We start from the raw sequence: 25,090 nt of genomic DNA on the forward strand, positions 1-25,090 counted from the left end.
ATTAGGCTCAGGTTCAGGCATTACGTGTGACTGCCTTTTGTCTCTGAGACCAAGACTGTGGCAATCGTCTCGCACTCTATGAGGTGTTCTTATTTGAAGGTCACTGCCTATATTTTGTCGAAGGCTTGTGCGCCTTCATGAGTGTGCACATAATGGCAGTACGAATTATTTCAATGTATGATTGCGCACAAACCCATATCTTGCCACACGCAGGTGTATCTTAATAGGGGCGACCCAACACAAAAATTACTATCCGTATTTTAGGCTGCACACAAGATTCTTCTTATGTGAATGCCGCGTAATTTAGGGATTATGTTGGTGTCATTTCAGAAATGGAACGAGGATGAACAATAATAATGTGTGTTAGGAACTGTTATGTTAAGAGCATGGTCTCTCCACGATTGCATGTGGGTGAAATCCTGGGATAACACGCACCAGCATCTTATGGACAACACCAATATGCTTCAGGGATGACTCTGTGTACTGCATGCATGTTTTGTTATTGTTATTATGCAATCTTCTTACGAATTTGGGTTTTTTTATCTGAAGAGCATTACTGCTTTAAGAGAATTGATCATCATGAAGCAGTGCTATATGAGGAGCCTAATTCTACAGTCTTCTTCTTTGTCTTTTCTGTATCCTTATATGAAACCATTGCGGCTCACGCCTTCATCATATGAAATCGTTATTGGGTGTAGTCCGTGTATCACCCTGGGAAACCACTATATAGCCTCTACAGATACCTGAATCATACTGGGGTAGATGAACAGGGAGGATTCTCTGAAGGTTTACCTGCACGCACTATGCGAATTTCCTCAAAGTCGTATATCCAGAGGCTTCAAATTTTAACGTCCCCTGTGCTATTGACTGAACAACAGCACTCTGTGAGGAATAGTGGCCTGCGCAGATCCATATTATCTGGGGAGTTCTCCTCACTGTGAGTTACAATCGTGTCAAGAGTACCCAGGTCCGTAGGATAATGCTATTAGTAGTATATCACTGGCCCGGAAGGTACAAGGTTTACCGTCTATGATTCTGGGTTTAGGCATTACGTCTGATGTATCCGTTGAGACGTTGCGCGCTTGCAAGAGTGGGCTGCTGCATATTATTGAATAACCTGACGGGGAACCAGAAAAAAATTACAAGCAACCTAAGTGAGGATGCTTGTAAATATGACATGAATATATCTGCAGATGAATGAATGAAATTTCACTTCTGTTTAGAGAAAAAGAGAATTGCGCATTTGTAGGAACATACAGAAAAATATTTGTAAGGGTCTCAAGGACGAAGAAAGAGAATAAGAAAAGAACACATCCCCCTACAATTTGAACGTGACCCATATCTCTCTCGACTTGTCCTGATGCTAATAATTATAGAAGTAGAGGGCAGAAATATTCAGTATCTTCACCTTGAAGGTAGAGGAGAAAGATATATATAACATATATACTTATCTGCGATTTGGATTAAGTATGAAATGAGGGAGAAATTTCTTCTTCCTATTGGCCAGAGGGTACAGTGAAAACAAAATGAACGGTTTCTTTCTTCTATCTAAACTATCCATGAGATGTCTTCTACTTACTACTTCTGTTCTGTCAGCAAGTTTTTTTTTTATCCAAGATCAGAACGAGTAATGAGTACCACCTGTACTGTATCTGCATGATGAATGCTCAGCCTCATTGCCAGTAGGGAACATAATTAGAGGAGGATTTCTGTATAGCCTCATGAGACTTTTTACTCTTGCACAAATATAAAAATCCTCCATTCGTAACACATAGATTCTTTGGGGGGGAAAGATCTTTTTACCCTCCGAGCAGAATTCTATTATAAGAGTAAAGGCAAGATTAGTTTGTTGCGACACACTAGAGAGGGCAGCGTCTCTGAGGCGTTAAGTGCTCATCCTAGTCGGTAGCTGTGTTAATCTATATTCGCAAACCTAGGAGCACTCAGAGAGAAAGAAATAAATATTCCACCTTCACAGAAATGATAAGTGCAGTTATTCAGGTGAAGGAAATATTGTGGAACAGTTGCAAAAGGGCGCACATAATAAAAAACCTGCTCTATCTTTACCCTCCATGAAGCAATCAGAGTTCGGTGATTATTAAAAGTACAACTCCGTAGGAATCTAATTCCAACTGTATCTCCCATCCTAGAAAAAAGAATCCCCCTCCTTAATTATCACTACTGAATTAAGTATATGCTTACACCTCCTTTGGGGGAACTCCCCCGACGTCGTATTAATTCGCATTTTTCCTCTCTTCTGTTCATTCTTGTTAATTAGTGCATTTCCTTCCTCATCTTATGACCAACTGAATTTTTTTTTATGCTCTTCTTGTGTAATGTGTCTGCTTGTCCTTATAATTTATTCTTTTTTACACACGTCAACTGCTCAGTTTTGTAGTCATGCTTTTAAAACATTTATGCAGAGGAAAACATTTAAGTGATATTTGGCGAAATAGACTTTGGGCAAATCAATAAACGTCATTTGTTGCTTCCCATTGTGCTTCCCTCTTTTTCATTTTACGTACACGTAGTTTTCTTCGTTTTTCCTGTGCATAAAGTGGTTGAGATTGAATTGTGGGATGAAGACTTATGTTTCAGGGTAACTCTACCTGAGCGGGCACAAGGACGGATTTCATTTTTTAATAACCATGGGTTACTATCAGGAAGCGGTGGATGACAAATGAAGGACGCCATGGACATCATAATGCTAATTCGTGGAATTGAATCTGACGCAGAACCAAGCCTCTTGAGACCCGGTATATACCTAACAAGCGACGATAACGTTATAGTGAAGGACAAGAATGATTACTGCGTCTATGGAGGTAGCTGAAAAGAATAATTTAAGCAGCAGGAATATTTCGCATTCGGATTGGTTGCACATGAGCGGGGTGAAACCGATAGCTTCGATAAACTCAGCTACAGTGTAGAAGAGTTTGACGATTTCACCAACGATGTAATGTATTTTATTAGGAACATTCAGTATCGTATAAATGGTTTCTATTTCGATGAGGAGGGTGGTGGTCGCAGTTTGCTATTTCGGGATAACAAAATATGTGAGAGGAGAACTCTTCCCCCTTGCGTCGTCGATTTATCTCTGGTGGTGGAGTACCGTTTTAACGATGCTAGAAATATTAGGGAAGTTCCAAATGAAGAATACAGGACTAAACATAAACGGGTGCATCTCCATGTGTCGAATGATAATTTTTGAGAAGTTACCATCCAGAAATTCGTTTTCATTTCAGCGCATTTGTTTCCCCTAGTGGACGTCCTTTGCTGAATGGTCTCAAACAATAAGACGGATTACCAAGTGACCGTATAAAATGCATTGGTGTGTTAAGTATTTTATTAAGATAAAATTCAATATAAGGATGCAATCACGTATATATTTAGATATGAACTTCTGAAAGCAATCGACAACTTAGACAAGAACATAAGACACCTACCTAAAGATTTCCCTCTGTATTCATTATTCATTCTAAGAGGAACATCTTGTGTTACTATGGCGGAGCTGTTTCGTTCTGCAGTGGACGCAGTGTGAACACTAAAAAAATGCACGCAGTGGAGGATATGGAGTGTACTGTCATTGGTGAGGCCTGGAATGAGAAGGTTTCGAAGAACATCGTCGATTGGATTATGGGTCTCTCAGAAATGAGAAGCGCGTCCAAGGAGAGCAACGCATCTAAGGCGAGCAAGGCGTATGCGATGGTTACCATAGGAGATATTTCTCTCTGAGGAAATAAATCCACGTATTTTTTGTTTGAGCAAATATGCATAGATTTGTTACTTACACAAGGGTATCCATAATGACGAGAATGTGTGCCTAATCCGGGAGTAGTATTATGTATATCGCGTTTGTTTTTTTATTTTTTCTCTGTGTTGATTAGTGTTGATCATGATATTGTGTATTGTGTATTCTTTCTTTTTTTATGCTCATTTTAAGCTATTCCCTGTATGGATTATAAAGGATAGTCTCCCCATTACCACATTTATTTTTTTAAGATGTGCTTTGCGGTTTCTTTTTCCTAAAACTTTAACCATCACGTAAAAATCAGAAATACTAAGAAAGGGGAAGGAGTCCATTTGAAAATGGGAGGGAGAAGTGGCAACAGGGTCACAGTAACACTTCTGCTGTCTGGCTCATTGTTTTTATGCTTTCCAGTTAACATTTCGTGGATAACGGGGAAGACTTCGGAGGAGTTGACAGTTAAGTGTGGTGTCTCATGTGCACATCCTTCCTTTTTATTTTTATAGCAATGCGTGGATGTTACACAGGGTGTTATACCAGCACTGCATAGTGCTGAATCTGGGACGCATCCGAAATATGTAAAGGAAACACTAAAGGAGGGACACCTAGTGGGAGTGATGCATTGTCAGTTCTAAACGTTAATTACCATTTGATGATACCATTATTGTTCATTGGAGTGGACCTCATGGAGCATAGCATTGGCAGTGCCCCTACGTTGTAGTACTCGTGGTTTTATTGGCCACCACAAGGAGATGGAATTGCATTTGTTGTTTCTACAATGAGACATCTTGTCTTTTGCACCTGGTTGGGGCGCCTATTACATTTCCATAAGTCGGATAACGTATGTACGCAGAGGGGGTTCTCATTTAAAGGGTTTCACCTCCATTTTTAGATCCATCTAAGTATTGCGTCCCCATATAGCAGTCGCTCCAATAACAGAGGCGAATTCAACAAAGAGAGGTTGTTCATGATCTGCTCGTAGTTGAAGCAAATTCTTCTTTCCATAATGATAAAATTGGCATCCCCGCTTAAAATAGGAGTGATGGGTTGTAACAGCATAGAGTAGCCATTCGATGCAAGTATGAGAAAAGTGTCATATCATTTTTAGAACATAACTATATTCGTATCTGTGCAGGATTTATTTGGCTGGAGAGGAAATAGTACAGGACATGGTCAATGTCTGTCCAGTCCTGTCGAATTCTTTTTAATGCTTGCTGAAGGATTAAAGATTTTATTTTGCTTTCCAGATGGGCTGTACGTTTAAATAGGGGGAGAAAATGCTTCCCTGAACTGAAACGTACATCTTTGAGGAATGTAATTACATCCCTACTGTGATATAACCTTTTAAGAGTGACTGATAAAAGCAACCTTCCTGAATTCCTCCCCGCAAACAAAAGTACGAATGGACTCAGATACTTTTGCACCCAAATTATATTTAAAGGATAGTCCCATTTGGCGTATAGTATGAATAAATATTACATTAAAAGGAGAAAATGTATCCAAATGGTTAGTGCCACTGCTCCGTTCAGTAAAAAAAAAAAGCACCTTGTAAATGCGTCGCAGTTATAATTTATACTTATTCGAAGGATCATAGGGCGGATAAAAATCGACGTAGCGCAGAATGTTGCAAGAATGACCCTCGTGAAATGCCTCCTTATTGTTAACCTGGTTAAGCAGCACCCTAGTGAAACGCCTGGTTTTGAGTCGAACCTATGACCCAAGAACGCGACTGTGTGATGTGGACGGAGCATAACAGTTGTCGAATATTTTGTACGCGTCCGTTGGGTATACTCCCCCACCTAAATTGCGTGCATTTTTCTTTCTGTTTAATAAACTGTAAGTGGGGCAAAGGCTAAAGTGGGGAAAAATAATGGGAAATACATTAAAGTTAAGCAATAAATCGTAATGCTGTTGAAGGAAAAAGCACAATGAAAATCTGTTTGCAACAAGCTGCTTGGCGCGCATGCTGCAGCGCGGCTACACGTGTAGGTACTAGTGAATATCCCCATGCCTCTATGTATTAGAGGAATTGGTAAAAACAGAGGAATATGCCTTATCACGTGTTAATTATAGGTGTTGGTAAGCAGGTGTGTGGGCACATAAGTGCACTCGAACACGTCCACGCCGCCTGAAGGAGCGACAGAATCGACTTGCTGATCCTATGCTAAACGGCTCGAGGATATCAATCGCATCCGAAGCGCCTTTATCAATTGGGCTTATGCCAGAACATGTTTTTCATCCTGTTCCCGCTGCTCGTGATGTTTGCGGGGATACTTGGGGAAGACTTCCGGAGCGTTTCTGTTGACGAAGCATGGAGGGAGCTGCGCCTGGAAAAGGTACTCATCTGCCGCTCTTTATCTCACGAAACAGCTGCTTTTATGCCCACTTGTGTCTCATCCCCTTTGGGGGCTGCCTTATCTCTCCTTTTTCAAGAGGCATCTTTAAGAGTTTTCCTTCACCCCTATCGCGGTGATGACATGCAGTTTGGAGGCGCGCGCAGGGTGGTGGCAGTTTGTTCATAGAGGTGGTCCGTGATGGTCAACGGAGGTGTTATCTGATTTTAGCGGCTATCTGGTTAAGAGGCGACCTGCCAGGCGCCAAAACAGAAGAGAAAAATCACGCGACATAGTTGATGTGATTTTCATTCGGAACGTAGTTAAAGAAGAGGTAGTTCACCCCCTCGTCCAAAATGATGAAGGCGTCTATGGGGATGAATCTTCCATTGTAGGAAAAGAATTGCTGAGTAGCCCTAATTTCTAAAATGACCTCTAACAAGCTCTGCAAAAAGGCAATATTGAAAACGTTGACAGTGGTCCTGATTATAATGTTGGTCATGGATGGATTATCATTGTAAATGATTAAAGTGTATTCCTTCATTTCATTTAAATGTTCACTTAATTTGGGACTCAATTCTGAATGGTGTTGCACAATGTTATTGCCCATTTTTCGGTACTCATAATACATGTATTTATCTATAGCGCTTCTGGAATATTTTGTGATGAATTCATTTTGGGATATCTTTAATTGGTAATTGTCTACATCGCTTAAAGAAGGCTTGTACAAGATGAATCCGTATGGTGTCAACCAGGATTCATGCAGCCTTCTTTCTGTTAACACATCTTCCATGTAAATGTATAGCGATTCATAAATCTCCTTTTCGTTAAATATGATGTTGTTGTATGGCTCGCTATTGAGGATTATGTCCTTTTTGGAAGAAAAAAAGTTCGAAGTAGAAATTATGGATAACTCCTTTGCATATTTGTTCTTCTTCGAATATTGTTCATGTGAAAACAAAATGTGTCTTTCCATAAAGTTGTGAATGTTTGCTTCGTTTTCTATGTACTTGTCAATTCTCTTATTTTGCTTCATTTCCTCTATCTGGAAAATTCCACAGAGATGTTCCACGTACATAATTAGTGAAATTTTCTGTAATAAGAATATGAAGTAATCCATATTCACTTTGTATTTATCCATCAAATTGGAGGAGAAGTAAAGAACAACGCTGTCTTCGTCTAGATGTTCCTGGAATATTATTTCTTCGTTGTAATTAATTTCCTTCAACAAGTTGTCTATGTAGGTCACATTCTTGCAATACTCCCCCGTTTTCCATACATGTACATTTTTAAAAAAATAAATTAAATACTTGGCGCTGATTGCTTTTTTCTTCTTAGACGAGGAGGTTTTTTCCATTTTGATCTGAAGTTTGAGAGATTCCACAGAATGTTCGTCGCTCTCGTTTACGTTGTTCCCATTTACCTTCTTCTCATTTACGTTGTTCTCGCTTTCCGCTTGTTCTGCCCCATGGGTCGCACCTGCTCCGTCACCCTTGTGCTTGTCATCCTTCTCGGAATCCTTTGCAACTGTTGTGGGCACCTTCTTCACACTCGCTTCCTTCTCCAAGAAGGCGCTCTTCAAACTCACGCCGTCATTTTCGTCCATTTTATTTTCGAACAATTTCTTCCCCTCATGATCAAAAAGGTTCGTGTGGCGCTTTTTCTCGTTGTAAAAGTCTTCAGGGTTGGGAGGGCTTTTCAATGGAATCCAGTCGCTGTTTCCCATGATTTTCTGCTTCATCAGGTCTCCATCATCCCCGCTGTTTCCATCACTACCTCCATCTATGCCATCATTTTTGTTTTCCCCTTTGGAGTGCTTCTCGACAGATTCCAGCTTGGGCCCCACGAAGTTGCCCAACTTGTGGCTTCGCTTATTCGTCGTGTCTTCCTCTTTCATTCTGGAAGAATTAACCGACTCCTGAATTTCCAAATCGTGGTCGTCTTTGCCTAGGTTGCTGTACGTGGGGAAAAACTGGTTTCCTATTCGGTAGGAATTTATGTAAAATATTTTCGACTTGACTTCGTCAATGAGAACGTTCTTAACATCCTGGATGCTTTTCAGGTTCACTGGGGAGGCGTTGTAGTAGATGTTCAGTGTGTCTACGTCCGGGTATTTAAGCTCGTCCGCAACGTCCACACCTCCGTGGCTGTTTCCGTGGCTGCTTACACCATTGCCGTCAACTCCCTTTCCTCCAGATCCGCTGGAGCGGCTAGGTCCGCTTTTCCGGCTGGCACCACTTACAGGCACAGTGGCCGATGCGCTGGACGCCTTCAAGGGGGGGAAGTACCTCTTGTTGTGGTAGTAAGCCGTCGTGTGAAGCTCCTTACTCTCCAAATTCTTCACAGACGTATCTGAGGATATTTTTCCATTCTTTTTAATATAATTCAATTTCTCCTCCAGAAGCATTAACTGCTCCAGCAGATAATAGGGAGTGAACTTTTCCAAGTATTCAGAGTGGTTCGACTGGGTAAAGTATCCCCTCATTTTGGATTTGTATTGCTTACAGTAGCTGATAACATTATTGGTGTAGGATTTACAAGGGCAAGTAAGAGGTATGGTTTCTTTATTTATGTTTAGCAAAGCTAGGAAGCTTTCAAATTTTACGCCATTAAATTCGTAATCTGAATTAGTCGTGACAGTCATTCCATTCTTACGGAAGTGGAAAGACATCTTCTCATACAATAACATGTCATTATTTACTAGCTCCAACACATCTGTGATCCCCATGCAGTACGATGCACACACAGATTCTGTGAACTTCTGAATAAAAATAATCGTTTCGGTTATATTAAACACCTTTAAGGCTTCCATCACTTTTAAGAGATCTTTGAAATTTTTTTTTACTGAATATTCTCTAAAATCGAAGAAATTTAAGAATCCATTTGTTCCATTTTGTCCTACTTTAATGTACATGGTGTCTTTGACATTTTCTTTTGTCTTTTCGTCCAGGATGTCTCTCTTTGTTTTCATTTTTCTGCTCTTCATTTCTTTTGTCTTGTATATGGGTCTGTTTTTGCTTCTTTCCCCAAGAATATTTTTGTCCTCCTTCAGTTCACTGTTTTTCCTTTCGCTCGGCTGTAGGTAGCCTGCCAGTTCTAGAAGCGCGTTTACGAAGATGTTTGCAGCGCTTTGTTTTGTGTTCTTCTTCACCGTGCCGGTTTCGGCATCCACATCTTCTTCGTCTGTCACTTCCTCTTCTTCCTCCTCCTTATGGCCTTTTCCTCCTTTCAGGTGCCCCCCCTTCCCACTCGGTTGCACCGTCTTTCCGGTTGGCATGTTCCTTCCCAGCTTGAACATATAATACGGGTTGTAATACGTATAAGCAAAATCCATGCCCTTTTTTTCCTTTTCCTCTGATGCCTTGTCAGTTGTTTCTTCATCGTCCACGCTTTCCCCATGAATTTTTTTATTCTTATGGCCATATTTGGACTTCTTGTTTGGTCCATGCCCTTGGTGAAGTAGCTCATTCTGCAGCTGGTCGTGTCTATCTGGGTCTTCATCATCGTCGCCATCGTAATCATCGTTATCATCGTCGTCCTCATCCCCATTGCTGTCTCCCTTTATTTGATATTTTCCTGCCCTTTTTTCCCCCCACAGTATATTCTTACTTCCCTGTTTGCCTGAGTTCTTTTTAATCTTTTCGGAGATCCCCTTCATTCCGCTTTTGTACACATTGTATGACCCTTCCTCCTGTGCCTCCACCTGCATGCCCCCTTTTACATGTGGTGACATAAGATCCTTCTCATCGACATAGTAAATTTTGTTATCATTGTGCTTCTTTGGGTAGCTCTTATCACCTGAATAGACCTCGGCGTATTCGTAGTTGTCCTTAGGAAAGGGCAATAAGTGTGCACCGTATGGAGTCTTGATGTAATTTACGTAGTTCGTGTAGAAGTTCACTTTAAATTCTCCAGTGGAGTTGTTATTTAGTTTTATGTTTTTCATGGATAGTAAGTTTTTGAGCTTTTTCCCTAGGTATTTCATTTTCTTTTTGTCTTCCTCATCGTCATGGTCGTGTTCGTCGTATTCGTAGTGCTCATCGTCAGAGTCATGATAGTCCTGATCCTCCTGCGCATTGTATTCTTCCCCATTTTCGTAATCCATATTCTCCGAGTATTTTTCATTGCCATCGTAGTGGTAGTCATGAGCATTTTCATGCATCACCCCGTATTTTTGGCTTTGATCATACTTGACGGGTCCTTTAAACTTCTGGGCGTCGTAATGGGCGTAGTTCTCAGCGGGGTCGTCCTCCGGCTGAGGGTCGCTCTCTTTTGTGGTGTCTACCGTCTGCTCAGAATCGCTCTCTTGTGGGTGGTCCACTTTCTTGTGAGGGTGACTTTCATGTGTGGTGTCTACCTTCTGCTCAGAATAGCTCTCTTGTGGGTGGTCCACTTTCTTGTGAGGGTGACTTTCATGTGTGGTGTCTACCTTCTGCTCAGAATAGCTCTCTTGTGGGTGGTCCACTTTCTTGTGAGGGTGAGTTTCATGTGTGGTGTCTACCGTCGGCTCAGAATCGCTCTCTTGTGGGGGGTCGACCTTCTCGTGGGTTCCCTCCCCTTCCGTGGGGTCATCCTTCTGTTCAGCCTGTACCTCCTTCATCCCTACCACCCCATCCATCCCCTGCACCACCGTTTCATGATATTTTGGATGCACCAAATTACTATGTACGATTAAATTAATCAAATTGAATCCCTTCTCGTAAACATTGCCAAAATGTTTCCAGAGGTCTTCTTTGCTGAGGGCCTCTACATCCACATACACCTCATTTAAAACCCCAGAGAGGTGTAACACTCTTTTGTCCTTATCACTGAAAGTTACGTAAATGCCATAAAATTTAAAAAAGTGATCCAAAAATTTGTCAAACTTGTCGGTATCTGTGGGGTGTAAGGTCCTATTGTTTTTGTTTTCCAATGCACCCTCTATGTGGTTTCCTTTTTTATTTTCCGTATTATCGAAAAAGCTGTTTTTTAGCAAGGCTAGCAAGCTAGCCCTTTTGTTTTCGTCGTCATCGTTTGTTAATGCATTTTGCCCGGAGAAAAGGAAAAAAGAGAATAAAATGGAGAGTAAAAAAAAGGAAGTTACTCGTGGCATGGTTACTATTCGTCTGGAAATGAAAGTTTGAAATGTACAGATGAAAAGGCGCAACGAAGGCGCAAAGGGGAGAGGGTGTAAAGACGTAAATATTGTTAACTTATTTGCAGCTATTTTTCCCCTTTTTTGTGCCCATTATGGGTTTGTACTTTCGGAGAAATGGTTAGCTCAGCTATGTTTGGTTTATTTTGGTGTATTTCGCTGTTTAGCCTTTCACTTAGAACATTTCGCAAATGTATTTCCCTCCTTTCACCTTCGATTCCACTTTATTGGAACGAGAATTTGCAAAACTGCGCGTATTCCTCGAAAAGAAAAATTCACCTGGAAAAAGTTCACCTTAAAAATGTTCACCTTTTGACATTAGACTACGGAGAAAGAATTACTTTTAGATTTTTATTCGCAGGAAATTGGAGAAAAAAAAAAATAAAATAATAAAATACAGTGTGCAGATCCGAGATAAGGATTTTTTTTTTTTCGTCTGTTGATCTGAGATCTGATCTGTAATTTGATCTGCCCCTTAGACCGCCATTTGATCTGCGTTCATTTGTGCCCTTTCTTTTGCCATGGTTCCGCCCTTGATAGGCAAGTGTGTCAGATCACTTGCTAACCATTGGAAAGGGAGTGAACTCCGAAAAAGAGGATTTGTTCATCTCGCTTTGGTTGGGCGAACCGGCAAGTTGAATGGAAAAAGAATTAGCAAAATGAAGGTGAACAGGTGAAACAAAATGAAATAACCCGGAGGTATCAATTTCTTACACACGAGATAAAGCTTAATTTCCAAATACCATGGCGCGCAAAGAGCTAAACTGCATACACTAATTGGGCGTACTAATTTCTCTCACTTTTATTTCCTTTCATTTCATGGGAGACGTTTAAATAGGCCGGGTAACGTATTCCATTTTTCGGTTTCTGTTTTCTTTACCTTTTTGCTTGTCACAATTAGCCGTTTTTTCGTTAATTTGAAGAAGGGTGTAATAAACCGTTCCAGTTCGTTTCAACTTTTTTTTTTTTTTACACATTAAACGCGAAGTGAAAACGAATTAATTTTTCAGAGTGGCAAAGACGTACCAGTCGGGCCAAAGTGGGAGGCACAAAAAAACGATTGGCCATCCCAACGGATGTACATTTTTTTTTTTTAAAGAGTTAATATTTGGGGAAAGCATACCATGCTAAATGAGTTGCCGCATGAGTAGCCAAAAATATGATCCACGAAAAAAAGAGGCCATTTTAACTGTTCCAAGTTTATCAAATTGGAAGTAAATTAAGGTATATTTTTGGCGAAAATTCCTTTCTGTTGTGATAAGGATGTCCCTCCTGGGGTGGAACGCCCAAAACGAGGTTGCTAGGTTTTTTTTTTGATCAAGAGAAAGTTAAAGAAAAATTAAAGCGAACTGGCAAAACATTGTTTCTACACTCGCGTAAATGTACAACAATGCTCGTAAGTATCTGTTGCCTTACATTTGCAGAGAAAAGGGGCTACCACCACTTCACCATGAAACATGGTTCAGGGTGTTAGTCCACCTCCAACAACTGTCAACAGTATAATGTAGTTTTTAAGCATTGTTGAGTTTGTTTTGCAGGCTGCGTGTTTTTTTTTTTTTTTTTTTCTTGTCTCCACATTTTAACATTTTAAAAGGAATACACAGGACTGCCTCTTTCCAGTTAGGACTTCCTCCATCACAGCAACAAACTACACTTTTTTCCTTAAAGGTGGTGTGACGAATTGTTCACCTTTTGGGTCAATGAAAAGGTAACACGATGTATATACATTTATTTACACACTATTTTGTGTGCGCATATTTGCGACTTCGTGAACTGTCCTGAACAGTTTGTGTGCAAAAGGTGAAAAGTATGTCCTAAATATTTTTTGCTCCTTCCCCAAAGATTTATTACCGTTTTTACGCCATTCAGTTTTCTTTCCCATTCCATGTTTTTCCTTTTTCCGTTTTCTATGCTCACTTTTTAACGTCTCGCAAAGGGTAAAATGGGTCTGATCAACTTTGCCTTCCCTAACCCACGGGCGGAAATTCGGCGTGCAGTTCAGCGTGCAATTTATTCCAAGGAGAAATTAAAAAAAAAAAAACGCCATAATAACTTCACACAGAGAGGTAGCGCAATACAGAATTAGAAAGAACTGATCATTTTGACACAAAGTCAGTGCTTCCTTTTGCCACAATATGTTACACGGGTTATTCCCACTTTTACCCTTCCTATAAGGTCATATTCGTTGGTGCCAACTGGTATGCAACTTTTTTGGATTTACGCCTCGTCATTCCAATGAGATACGCGTAATAAAAGTATATGCCCCTTATTTCTTCTCCGCTTTTTTTTCTATCATACTATGACAAGGGTTTGCCTGGTAACTGGGGGCACTGGTTTGCTAGGAAATAGTTTACGGGAAGTAATAAAAAAGGAAGCCCCTCAGTTTGTAGAAAATGAAAATGAGATAATTGTAAATTCGGGGGATAACAACGTAATTAAGAAATATATTTTTTTAAGTTCCAAAATGTGTGATTTAAAAGATTTTGATGAAGCGCAACAATTTTTCGAAAAAAACGAAATTACGGACATCGTGCATTTTGCGGCATGTGTAGGTGGTCTGTACGCGAATAAAAACAACAACCTGCAGTTTTTGGAGGACAATTTGGAGATTAATTTAAACGTGGTTAAGCTCTGCCACAGGCATTTGGTACGTCGGTGGAAAAGGAAAAAACTCACATGAAAGTGTGCTCCTGCGGCTGTATGTACCTATGTATATATGCACACGGAATGAAGCAAACCGCTACGTGCTCAAGTGTGGAGTCCCCCGAATACGTGGAATTTGGCAGATATTCCTTAAAGAGCTCGCCTTAAATGGGGGAAAATATATGTGCACAAAACCGTTGTCAGTTTAGGCAAAAATATAAAGACTTGGTGAAAAACCAGAACAACGAACTCCGCGTGTAAGCTTCGTCTCTTGAGCAAAATAAAAAAATAACTCTCCTCTTTTTCATTCCAATGTTATAGATTACAAGAGGAATATTCACTCTATCCACTTGTGTCTTCCCAGAGAAGTGCACTTTGCCTTTAACTGAAGAAGACATACATGAGGGAAGGTGCCACCTGAGCAATGAAGGATACAGCACGTCAAAAAGAGTTCTGGAAGTGTTGGTCAGATTTTACAGAGAAAAATACAACTACCAGTGGATTTGCATAATACCTACAAATATATACGGAAAATACGACAACTTCAACTTAGCCTCTGCGCACGTAGTGCCTTCTATTATTCATAAGATGTATTTGGCAAAAGGTAGTTCAAAACTGTTGCTGTTTTTAAGGGATGGAGGAGGGAGGGACGTTTCTGTCTTGAGAAACGGGACTTAAAAATGGTTACATGTGTATGTGTTGAGATATACCGCACACATATGTGTGTTTCTTTTTTTTTTCTCCCTCAGTGAACAACACCGACGTGCGGCTCATGGGCGATGGGACAGCTGTCCGCCAATTTATTTACAACAAAGACATAGCCACCATTTTGCTCTACATCCTCAATACATATTATTGCAAGCATTTCACCATAGTTAAGGATGAAATTTGTAGCATTATATTCTCCACTAATTTGCCTTCAAACGGTATGTACATAAATGTGTGCTCAAAAATATGCATGTACATTTTTGAATAAAATTTTCCCACAACAGTTTTGCTCCGTTCGTCACTTGGACAGAATTAACCGTTAAGGAGTTGGCGGAGAAAATTAAGAATTTCCTAAAATTCGACAAAGAAGTATTGGTTCGTCCGTAAAAAAAAAAAAAAACAAAAAAGAAATATATATATATATCAAAAAAGAAGACTGCTTAAAATGCACTAAATGAACAAAATCTGAACCTCCTTTTCCTTAGTTCGACGAAACAGCGGATAACGGAATTCATCGGAAGGTTTCAACATAACAACGAATGCGATATTCCAGAAAAAAGGCAGTTTTTCTGCCATAGGAGTTTACCTCCAGGGTGAAAATATATTTTTTTTTTTTTTTAGACATCAAGCAACGACAAGTTAATGAAAATTTTGGATAACTCTTTCGCGTTTACTGACATGGACAAGGGTTAAATAAAGATGCAAAAAAATTAAGTAAAAATAAAATAAATACTCTACAACGCTGCTCAGTTTGTAATCGAAGCGAACTGAAACAGCGCGTTATGAGCAGCCCCCTTCCTTAGCATATGTGACGCATTTAACTGGCAATCTGACATTGCAGGTTTGGAAGAAACGATCGATTGGTTCATTGGCGCGTACGAGAGCGTAAAAAGGTGACATTTCGGCGATGGCAAGTTTGCACTTGCGCCTTTAACACACATCGTGTGTTATTTTCTTAAACCGTTTTAGTCAGTTTATCCACCTTCATTGCAATTATTTGACAACTAAAGAATTCTTGTAGAGTGCCAAAAAAAAAACTGAGTGCGAGAGGCCTTCCATCCCACGCGCATTTGTACATTCCACAAATTATTTGGGAGGGGAAAAAAAAAATAACCATACACATAAAAATGCATACACACCATCTTAACCGTTCCGTAAATGGAGCATACGACACTGTGCTAAGAATTTGGAAAAAAAAAAGATGCTGCTTTGAAGGATTCGAAAGCACAAATCAATTTAACAGGGGAGTGACACATATGGCCTGCATACGAGCACGATGTTTATACTATGTGTACCACATATATCTTTTGGGACGACCTGAACCTATGCTATGCTCCACGTTCGAGGTTTAACCCGGTGATGCGTAAGAAAGGGAAACTTTTCTTCACTTTTCATTTTACGAGCGAATTGCGAAGCGCAGACGGCGATGAAGAAGCTATTTTTTATTTTCCTTTCCCGAAGGCAATTCCCGATTAAACAAATTTTATACATATTTACAAATTCACGAATGTGTTTTTTTTTTCAAAGTTGGACCCTCTAACATTTTACATTTTTTGCTGTTACGCGTAGAGGATACTTTTCCACTTGGGGGGTTTCACTACCTTTAAAATTTCTTTACACCTGGTAAATTTCTTATGTTCCCTTTTTTGTCATTGCACCGGTTTTCTCAAGAGTAAAATAACATCCCTTTCGTCATAACAATTGGGTATAAAAAAAGATAGTTACAAGTCTTTTTTTTTTTTTCCTATTTTGCTAGCTCATCATTCACATGGTATGATCGCCCTCACAAAATTGCCCGTCCTGCACTGTCCACCCCTTTTTTGTCGCATTTTTTTCCAGGAAAAAATTTCTTTTTTGTGTAAATTTCATGGAGAGGAGAAAAGCCTACACCAGACTGGCCAACGCCGGGATGGCTTGTCATTCTTCAGAAATGTACATATTTCCCAAGTGCAAAGGGAGTAGCAAACTGTGGAAGCGAAACTATAGAAATAGAACTGTGGAGGTAAAACTGTGAGCGCTGTTTTAAATGGAATAACTCAAATGACATTTTTTTCACTCGATATAAAAATTGTTGCAACTTTTTTAGCCTGTAGACGGTTATGAAAAAGTACAGATAAATCCACCAATGACAGTTTTTTTTTTCATTTCGTTCGTAGTTATAACTGCGTTTACAGGAGCATCTTTTAAAATTTTAATGTACTCCATGTAGCACACATTTGTGACTGAATTGAATACAACATTTTTTTTGTTATATGGTGCATGTGGCAGTTGTTCCTTTTCTTATTCCTTTTTTTTCTTTTTCTTTCTTTTTTTCTCCTTCCGAGTACTGCTAAGCCAAATGAAGATACTTTCACCAGTTTGTGTAACTTTGTTTTATCCTTTGCCTATGTCATTTGCGAAAATGTTTACATGTGAGCGCTTAAGCCCTTTTGTGCCACGCATATTATATTACGCGTGTACGAATGATTCCACGTATGACTGTGCGCTAGCGTGCATGTACATGTAAAAAGGTTCACCGTCAAGGCATCGTTAAAGAGAGAATCCCCTAGAGATGTAGGCCCTTTGACCCGCCATGGGTTTATCTTCAAATGTTCATATATATTACACAGGGCATATAATAACCCTCTGTGGTGCTATATATTTCTGCTCGTTATACGCATGTTCGTCCTTTCGTGTGGCTGCTATCTCGCCATCACACGATGTACGCGCTGATGCGCGTGCTTCGCCCTTTTCACATGTGACAATTTCGTGAAACCCATCAGAGTTGAGGGTCGGCGAGGGTTCCTTTCCGCGCCTTCGTGAACAAGCATGAGTGTACATGTATCCACAAAGCTGATCCACATAACCCACTTGACGCACATACTTATCGGCCATTTCCCGTTTAACATGTGTTTATCCCGTTTAACGGCAACGTCCCCTCGCAAACCCCCCATGGTTGCAAAATGGAAGATAAACCTTATGTGACGTCTCACAAGAGAAAAAAAACAAGAGCGAATGCGAAAGTAAGCAGAGAAAAAATTAAGAAGAACTTTTTGAGAAATGAAAAACTCATCCGAGTTTCAACGATAAGCAAAAGTTCGACGAAAAAAACGTTTTTACATACCTTGTTCAAAAGTTTTATCAAGCCGTACAATGAGAAGAACACAGCTTTTTACTCCATTTTGTGTATAATTAATAACATCTACAAATGCCACTACTTTTCGAAGCACCGCTGCTTGATTTGCAAGCCACTGCACGAAAGGAGCACGTCCGTATTGCAGGAGGCAAGTGCCTACTACGATGGCTGCGATGGGGAGGACAGCGCGTCTGCGTCTGCCAGGGCTTCCCTCACCGCGTGCGCCAGCACTCCCCCCATCGATTCCACCACTGAATCTACCACTGCGTCCGGCACCGCCGCGGTCACTTTCCCCTATGACATATACTACAACTTGCGCAAAATCAACTTGAGTGAATATGGAAAACTGAGGAGCAGCGCGAGTGGCGGCAAATCGGAAGGGAGGCGTCAAGCGTGTGCGGTTGAGGGGAACAACCACGCTCCGGAGAAGGAAAGTTTCGAGCCAGAACCGAACAGAGGGGTGTTACTGTTGGACACAGCGAAAAGGAAAATAGCGGAGGGTGGAAATGAGAACGAGAGTGAAGACAAAAATGGGGCCGCACGTAGAGTGACCATCGGGGTGGTAAATGCCCCTGCTGGGGAAAAAAACGCACGCGAGTGCCTCCACCCGGAGAACAAAGCCAGTCAGAAAGTGGATGCAGCAAAACCGAATGCCTCAAATAACAAGCCAAGATCAGTCGCAGCTGTGGTGAGGAAAAACGTTTCCTTTACCGATAAGGAAGTGTCCCCATTCAGTGGACCGTTCCAGAATTTTATAAGTGCAAAGTTAAACCTTACGAATGTGCAGCAGTACTACTTTCTCTCACACGACAAGGAACACTTTGAAGATCTATACAATTTCGATGTGTTCAAAAAGATAAATATATTCGACAAAATCTTACTAGACTTAAACCAAAATGAAATACACCCTAACGTTTTAAGGACAGGAATTTTCTTTAACAAATATTTTAATACAAGCCACAATGACAGGAATGTGGATTTGCTGACAGCTCTCAAGTCTTTTATTAAGGACTATTCCCTCCCTCCCTACGAGCCCATTAACAGACACATGAAAATTGTCATAGACAAAGAAATAAATTACATAATAATGTGCAAAAAGCATAGCATCAGCATGGGGGAAGTGATCAGATGGTTTAAAAATATGATTACGGAACATATAGGAAAGAATGTTCTAGAGCAGACCAAGGTCATAATTACGAACAATATTAATAATTATATAAGAACCAAAATTGTCATGCCTTCAATACACATTTCTAACTATGTAGCCGAGCATATCATTGCCGACAACGACATTTTGCTAATTTACACCTTTGATTATGACATATATTTGTCCATCGTCAAGGCGAAGAGAAGTGGTAAAAGATTCGAAATCGTTTTGGTTGACTCGGAACCTTATAAAAATTCATATGATATTAAATTGTATACGAAACTTGGCATCCCAGTTACGTATACATTAATTGGAGCCTTATTTTACAAAATAAAAAATTGCACCAAAGTGTTGCTAGGGATCGATGCCATTATACATAATAGTGTTTATGCCTATGTGGGTACCAGCATTATATGTATGATGGCTCACCTGAGCAATGTGCACGTCTATATTACTTGTGAAACGTACAAAATCAGTAACAAAATTATTATTGATAGTTTTAGCATAAATAATATTAACAACAACTTGGACATTTATAATTATATATACATGCACCACCATCCCAGGCACAGACATCATAGTCACTACGACCACTACCGACATCAGAAAAGGCTGCAAGAGCAACAGCTTGCGGCCTCCCACAAAAGTGCTCCCAAAAGGAATAAATGCATAGACCACGGGGTGATGTTTAACCGGAAATTAAACACATTCATAAATTCCTACGGTGATATAAGTTCCAGTTCCGTCCTTTTTAATAATATCGAAATTGGCTCAGGAGGCGCTGTGCCTTGCAAGCCCCTTATCAAGTATTTCGCTGTAGATGCAGGGAAGAAACGGGAAGGTGCTTCTTCCCTCCCTAGCAAGAGATCGAACCACTCGCAAGAAAAGGTATACCTATTAGAAGTAGCGCCACCCTGCTCCATTCGTGATAATCCAAAAGGAATTCTTCTCAAAGGAGATCTTAAAATAAATTGTCAACCAAGTGAATCGAAGGATCACCAAAGGAGCAGCCATCCAGAGGTCCTAAAAGGAAATATCGATCCCCCCCCGAGTAGCTGCAATACCTTCCTCAAAGATGCAGACACTACGCGCAGTGGAAGGGACGCCTCTATATTGTTCCCCACGCATGACGAACCCGAAAGACAAACGTCCATTCAGACGAAGCAGGAATATCCCCACAGGGAAGAAGAGACAGGTGCCAACAGGAAGAGAGAAGTGGGTATAAGGGGACCCGGGAAAGAAGTCAAAATAGTTACCACTGCAAGTGTGGTTACAACCAGAAGCACGAGCAAAGTAGGATCGACTAAGGGGATACTGAAACTACCCGGAAAAACATCCAACGAAAATAAAAATGAAAAAAGTAACTCCCCTTTAAATAGTAAACAGAATTGTGGAAATGTTCCCAGTCACAGTAAAAATGTTGTTAAAAAGAACAGAGTGTTTTTTAACCTTAAAAATGACAAAAGCAGTTATTCCTCCAGTTTTAACAACCACATTGGTTTCCCTTCGAATAACTTGAGCGCGCACATTGAAGCCTGCGAAAGTGAAGAAGAAAAAATATCCTGCAACAGCATTTGTGATTCCATTTGCACCTCCATTGGAAACATGAACATAAAAAATGTATGCACAGACACACATAACGAGACGAACCTGTTCACTTCTGTCCAATCGCACATAAGCAAAATTAATTCAACCACGGACAAGTCTTTTTACGTTGCCAATATATGTAATGATGTCACTCCGCTGAAGCACATCACCTATATCGTCACGGAGGTCGGCTTATACACGAGCGCAAACAGGAACGCATTAAAGGTGTTCGTTCAGAATAACTTTTAGCCCCTTTGCGCGCGAATGGGTGTGGAAGTGTGCACATGAGTATGTCTTCACCTGAGTAGGTCTTCGCGTGTGTACATCTCTACGCATGAATGTACGTGTGCCCTTCCGCTCCGTTTTCCCTTTTTTTTAGTGCCCCTCATCCCCTTTTTCAACGTTTTTTGTTTCTTACGTTTGCGAAAAAGGAGTAGAAAAAATGTTCATTTTGTAGCTAACCCTTTCCTCGCAAAAACACAGCCTGATATTCTCAGGATACGCCATTTCATTTTGAATGATTCTTCCGCCCTCTTGTTGAAAAGAAGAGCAATCGGAAGTGTAAGCATAAGCCAAAGTGTGTCTTGTGTATGAGCCCCCAACTACATCTATGCCACTGTTACTGACGTGTCGGAGAAAAGAAAAAATCTTAGTCACAGAAATTAGTCCCTTTTCGCGTCCCGTATTGCAGCCCTTTTGCGGGTATCATTCATGCCCCTTGCGGAGGTTTCACATTAGATATTGCCTAACAGGTGAAGGCGGAAAAAATGCTGAAGGTTTATGTGCATACGGCCTACGTGCATGCGTCAGATATCTCCTTTGGGCGACGTGGCCCTCAGTAAGGCTAATTCAAGGTAGCAGCTTAACCGAATCCGTAGACTCACACCTTCATGCTAAACAATGCAGGTGACTTTGTACGCCCGGAATCTCAGAAAGGGGAATAACTAGCAAGTTGGCACTTTTTAAGATTAAAAAAGTTTAATAAGCGTGACGACCGCATGATGATCGGATCATGATCGCATGATGGGGCGTCGTGCCAGCCGTAAAAGCGCAGCCCGCAGTGATCACAACATGGCAGCGCGATTTTTTTTCATTTTTTTGTACCCCCCGTAACCTCCGTGTAATAGGCTGAAGGCAAAATAAAGGAAACGCGAAAAATCTCCTCCTTTGGCATGAAAAACTTTTCCGCATCCGCAGAACATTACACAGAATTGTGTGACGGCTGGTTTTTAAAACTTCGCGGGAAATAAAATTAAAAAAAAGCAGCATATGCACACATGCCTCTGTCACTAAGAACGCACATGCATGACGTGCAGTTGCTAAAAACAACGGAAAGGGGGCTTAGATTGGGAACAAAAAATGTTTTTTAATTATGTGTCTACGTGAAAAAGGAACAAGGAGATATGCACGCGAAAACAAAAGATAACCAAAAAATACCAAAAAAATACCAAAAAAAAATAACAAAAAAAAAGTAACAAAAAAAAAATAACAAAAAAAAAAAGCCTAACGATTTAGAAACCCGAGGGGGGAACTTCCCTGCATTTTTCTGCTACGATTCATTCTACTGAAAATAAAAAATAGAGACATGCATACATATATGTGTGTGCGTGGGGGTGTAATTATCTACGCTGTCACACGAAAGCGGGTGCACTCGCACCTGCACCGCCCACGCGTTTGAACGTGCCTCCCCCCTCAGCTTTCAATGTCTCTTCGATAATTGGTAATTTTGCTTCTGTCCCTTCGGGCAGGATTCTTTCTCTTTTTGTCGCTTACGTCTGAATATTGCATAGCCAATGCAAAGGCAGAAAAAATCACGAGGCCTCCTATGTAGTATATCATATATTTTTTAAAATGGTCCATCAATTTCTTTAAAAATGATGTGTTCTTTGTTCCGTTCCCAGGGGTAGCATTCATATACGATGGTGGCATGCCGGAGTTTTTCTGTTGATCTTCATGTGGGTGATGAGTGTTCCCCTGGTGTAGGGTTTCTTTAATGTTAAGTTGAACGACATTTCTTAGCAGTCTCATAAAATCTTTTTTAGTATCATCAGGGATGTGTATATCTTCGTTTATTTTGCTGCAAAGTGGTGGGGAGAGCGACAGCGTAAAAAATGAGCATACTAGACGGGGGAAAATGAGACAGTTGGGGGATAAACTGTGCCTATGTGCAGTAGCCACATAGATATGTCTATATACACATACATACACTCATGTGCACAGGTTTGAATGCGTGGGAAAAGAAACCTACATGTCACTGTTGTGGGGGACAATTGGGGCCTCTCTCTTGGGTATGAAGGCGCTTAAAGTTGGAATTACATTCGGCGCCACGTTGGACAGGGGTAGGCTCGTAGGCTGCCTCTGTTGAATGTTATTTAAATTTGGAGCATCCATTTTTGCTGCTGGATTATTATGCATAACGTGGTTGTTATTAGCCTCTTTACCACTCTGTTGTTTTTCATTTGCGTTATGCGTTTCTTGGCCGTGAACTTGGTCGTGGTTGTCCCCCGGATGCTTCCCCGAAGTAGGCGCCTTCTTATGCTCTTCATGCTTGTTCTCATCCTCTCCGTGAGCATTTATTTTTTTTTTAGGTTTTTTGTCATTTTTGTGGTTCCCTTTTTGTTGTTCCCCACTATCTTTTTTGTGTGATGGCTTCTTTGTCGTTTCTTCTTCCTCGTGTTCGTCCTTGCCATCCCCGTTCTCCGCATTTTCGTTCTCATCATTTTCGTCTTCCTCATAATCTTCGTCATCATCGAAATCTCTTTTTTTTTTTTCTTTTTTTTCTCCTCCCTTTTTGTCTTCCTTTAAATTTTCTTTTTTTTTGGAATTGCTTTTGGGTTCCCCTTCTTCTTCGTCATCTTCGCCATCGTTGTCACTTTCTTCGTCCTCGTTCACATTATCGTCGTCCTCTGCGTCATCTTCGACTTCCTTTTTATGCTTCTTCTCATCTGATGGCTTCTTCTCATCTGACGGTTTTTTCTCATCTGATGGTTTCTTCTCACCATTTTTTTCCTGCACCGCATGTTCCTCATGCTCCCCTTTCAAATCTTCTTTTTTCGTGTCGTTTTTTTTTTCCTTCTCCTCTTTTTTATCGTCCTTCTCTGCATGCACTTCGCTATCATTAGCTTCCGTTTTCGACACGAAAGAGAAGTCTAATAATATTGGGGTAAAAGAAAAAAAATTCATGAAATGTGCATCACAGCTTTTTAATCAGTGACCTGGTTTGACGAAGACATGAATCGACGTTTTTTTTTTTTATTATTCCAACACGTGCAAATGAATAGCGTCTCATAATGCGCCTATTAGAAAAGTAACTCCGTTGGAGCGTCATCAAAGGCGTCGCTCATTGTTTGGCCCTCTGTTGTTACCTGTAAAATTGCTTAAACCATGCTTATCATATTTTCGTGCCTTTTTCCTTGATATTTTGGATGTCTCGTGTTTTCTTAAAAGAAAATTCTGCTAAGGGAGGGGTGTCGTTTCAAGGGGGAAGTGAGTAATGAAGCCTGAGCAGAGGTTTATGCATGTACCTACATGCAGAAATTGGGGGATTTCCCCCCCTCACCCCCACATACACACACCGGTTGGTCTGTCTACAGTGACGCGGAGAATGTAGAATGTACGCTGCGATGTGGAAGACTAAACGGTGATTCTCTCGCGTTTAAAACCGCGTCGCAAAGTGTGTAATATAATGCTCTCAAAAGGGAAGTCACATGGAAGTCATTATATATGTATATATAAGCATGCATGTATAAATGAAGCAGAACAAACGCGGGCGCAACGAGATAAATAATCGCCTCTAATCTTTTCATACCTTGGATTTCGTTTGAGAATCTGCATCGGAGCTAACATAGTACAGAATAGCCAAATAAAATACAATCATTCTCATTCTCAATTTTTTTTTTTTTTTTTTTTTTCTTTGGGCCGGTGTTTCTGTCCTCGGTCATTTATTAAAATGCTTTGTACATTGTCGCGTTATTCTCATAGGAATCATCGCACAGTTTAGCTTAGGATTCCTTATTAAAAGGGAAATGGCGAAAAAAGGGTTTCGTGGCGTGTAATCCTACACACGGGTGCGCATAATGTACTTCAATTCACCTACATATGTACGGCGCAAAAATGTGTCATTTGACATTTGTGACTTCTTTACCACAGATTTCAGACTGGGAAAATTTTGGGGTATTAAACGCGACTGTTTAAATCGTTGTCGGCAACACTGCGCTTTGCGTGGGTATGCTCATGTGTACTTCTCCATGCACAAATCTGCATGAACGAGTTTTAAAGGTAAAAAGTTTGGCAGGAGGACGCGGGAATTTCGTCACGCAAAAAGGAAGGTTATACGCGTATTCATACGAATGCGCATATGCAAATGGGCGTGTTGGTCCTGGTGCATGTACGCGTTCGCATATGATCAGACAAAATTATGTTTATATGTTTATATGTTTGCATGTTTACATGTTTACGTGTGCGTGTATAGACATCCCCATCCATGTTGCAAAAAATAAAAAAACGGAAGGGGGGTTGCTCGCTGTCGACTTTTACACGAATGTCCGTTTTTAAAAACTGTGAGTGTTGATCGAAATGAAAAAAAAAGGGGGGTTCCCTTTTTTTCGTTAATTTTGCAAGGCAAGGACATGTACAAATGGACACGCGGGGTACGCGGTAGCAGAGTATGAAGTACGCA

The 25,090-nt window shown here is 40.6% G+C and overlaps 5 protein-coding genes across 5 annotated transcripts; 3 read left to right on the plus strand and 2 right to left on the minus strand.

Annotated features, from left to right (window-relative positions):
* Window positions 1-2,680: 2,680 nt before the first annotated feature.
* C922_02131 (hypothetical protein) lies at window positions 2,681-3,732 on the plus strand (the record flags this gene model as incomplete). The annotated part of the gene is made up of 3 exons (XM_008817730.1): window positions 2,681-2,822; window positions 2,928-3,175; window positions 3,481-3,732. The coding sequence occupies 3 exons, from the start codon at window positions 2,681-2,683 to the stop codon at window positions 3,730-3,732; spliced, it is 642 nt and encodes a 213-aa protein (XP_008815952.1).
* A 2,629-nt stretch (window positions 3,733-6,361) lies between these two features.
* On the minus strand, window positions 6,362-11,170 carry C922_02132 (hypothetical protein; the record flags this gene model as incomplete). The annotated part of the gene is made up of 1 exon (XM_008817731.1): window positions 6,362-11,170. One exon carries the CDS (start codon window positions 11,168-11,170, stop codon window positions 6,362-6,364), a length of 4,809 nt encoding a protein of 1,602 aa, XP_008815953.1.
* Window positions 11,171-13,511: 2,341 nt separating this feature from the next.
* C922_02133 (GDP-L-fucose synthase) lies at window positions 13,512-15,256 on the plus strand (the record flags this gene model as incomplete). Its single annotated transcript, XM_008817732.1, has 6 exons — window positions 13,512-13,859; window positions 14,177-14,459; window positions 14,605-14,781; window positions 14,874-14,938; window positions 15,049-15,084; window positions 15,185-15,256. The coding sequence occupies 6 exons, from the start codon at window positions 13,512-13,514 to the stop codon at window positions 15,254-15,256; spliced, it is 981 nt and encodes a 326-aa protein (XP_008815954.1).
* Window positions 15,257-17,505: 2,249 nt separating this feature from the next.
* On the plus strand, window positions 17,506-20,661 carry C922_02134 (hypothetical protein; the record flags this gene model as incomplete). Its single annotated transcript, XM_008817733.1, has 1 exon — window positions 17,506-20,661. The coding sequence occupies one exon, from the start codon at window positions 17,506-17,508 to the stop codon at window positions 20,659-20,661; it is 3,156 nt and encodes a 1,051-aa protein (XP_008815955.1).
* Window positions 20,662-22,104: 1,443 nt separating this feature from the next.
* C922_02135 (hypothetical protein) lies at window positions 22,105-23,595 on the minus strand (the record flags this gene model as incomplete). Its single annotated transcript, XM_008817734.1, has 2 exons — window positions 22,105-22,489; window positions 22,661-23,595. The coding sequence occupies 2 exons, from the start codon at window positions 23,593-23,595 to the stop codon at window positions 22,105-22,107; spliced, it is 1,320 nt and encodes a 439-aa protein (XP_008815956.1).
* Between the last annotated feature and the right edge of the window lie 1,495 nt (window positions 23,596-25,090).

The sequence above is a fragment of the Plasmodium inui genome (assembly GCF_000524495.1).
Source record: "Plasmodium inui San Antonio 1 unplaced genomic scaffold supercont1.7, whole genome shotgun sequence".
NCBI lineage: Eukaryota > Apicomplexa > Aconoidasida > Haemosporida > Plasmodiidae > Plasmodium > Plasmodium inui.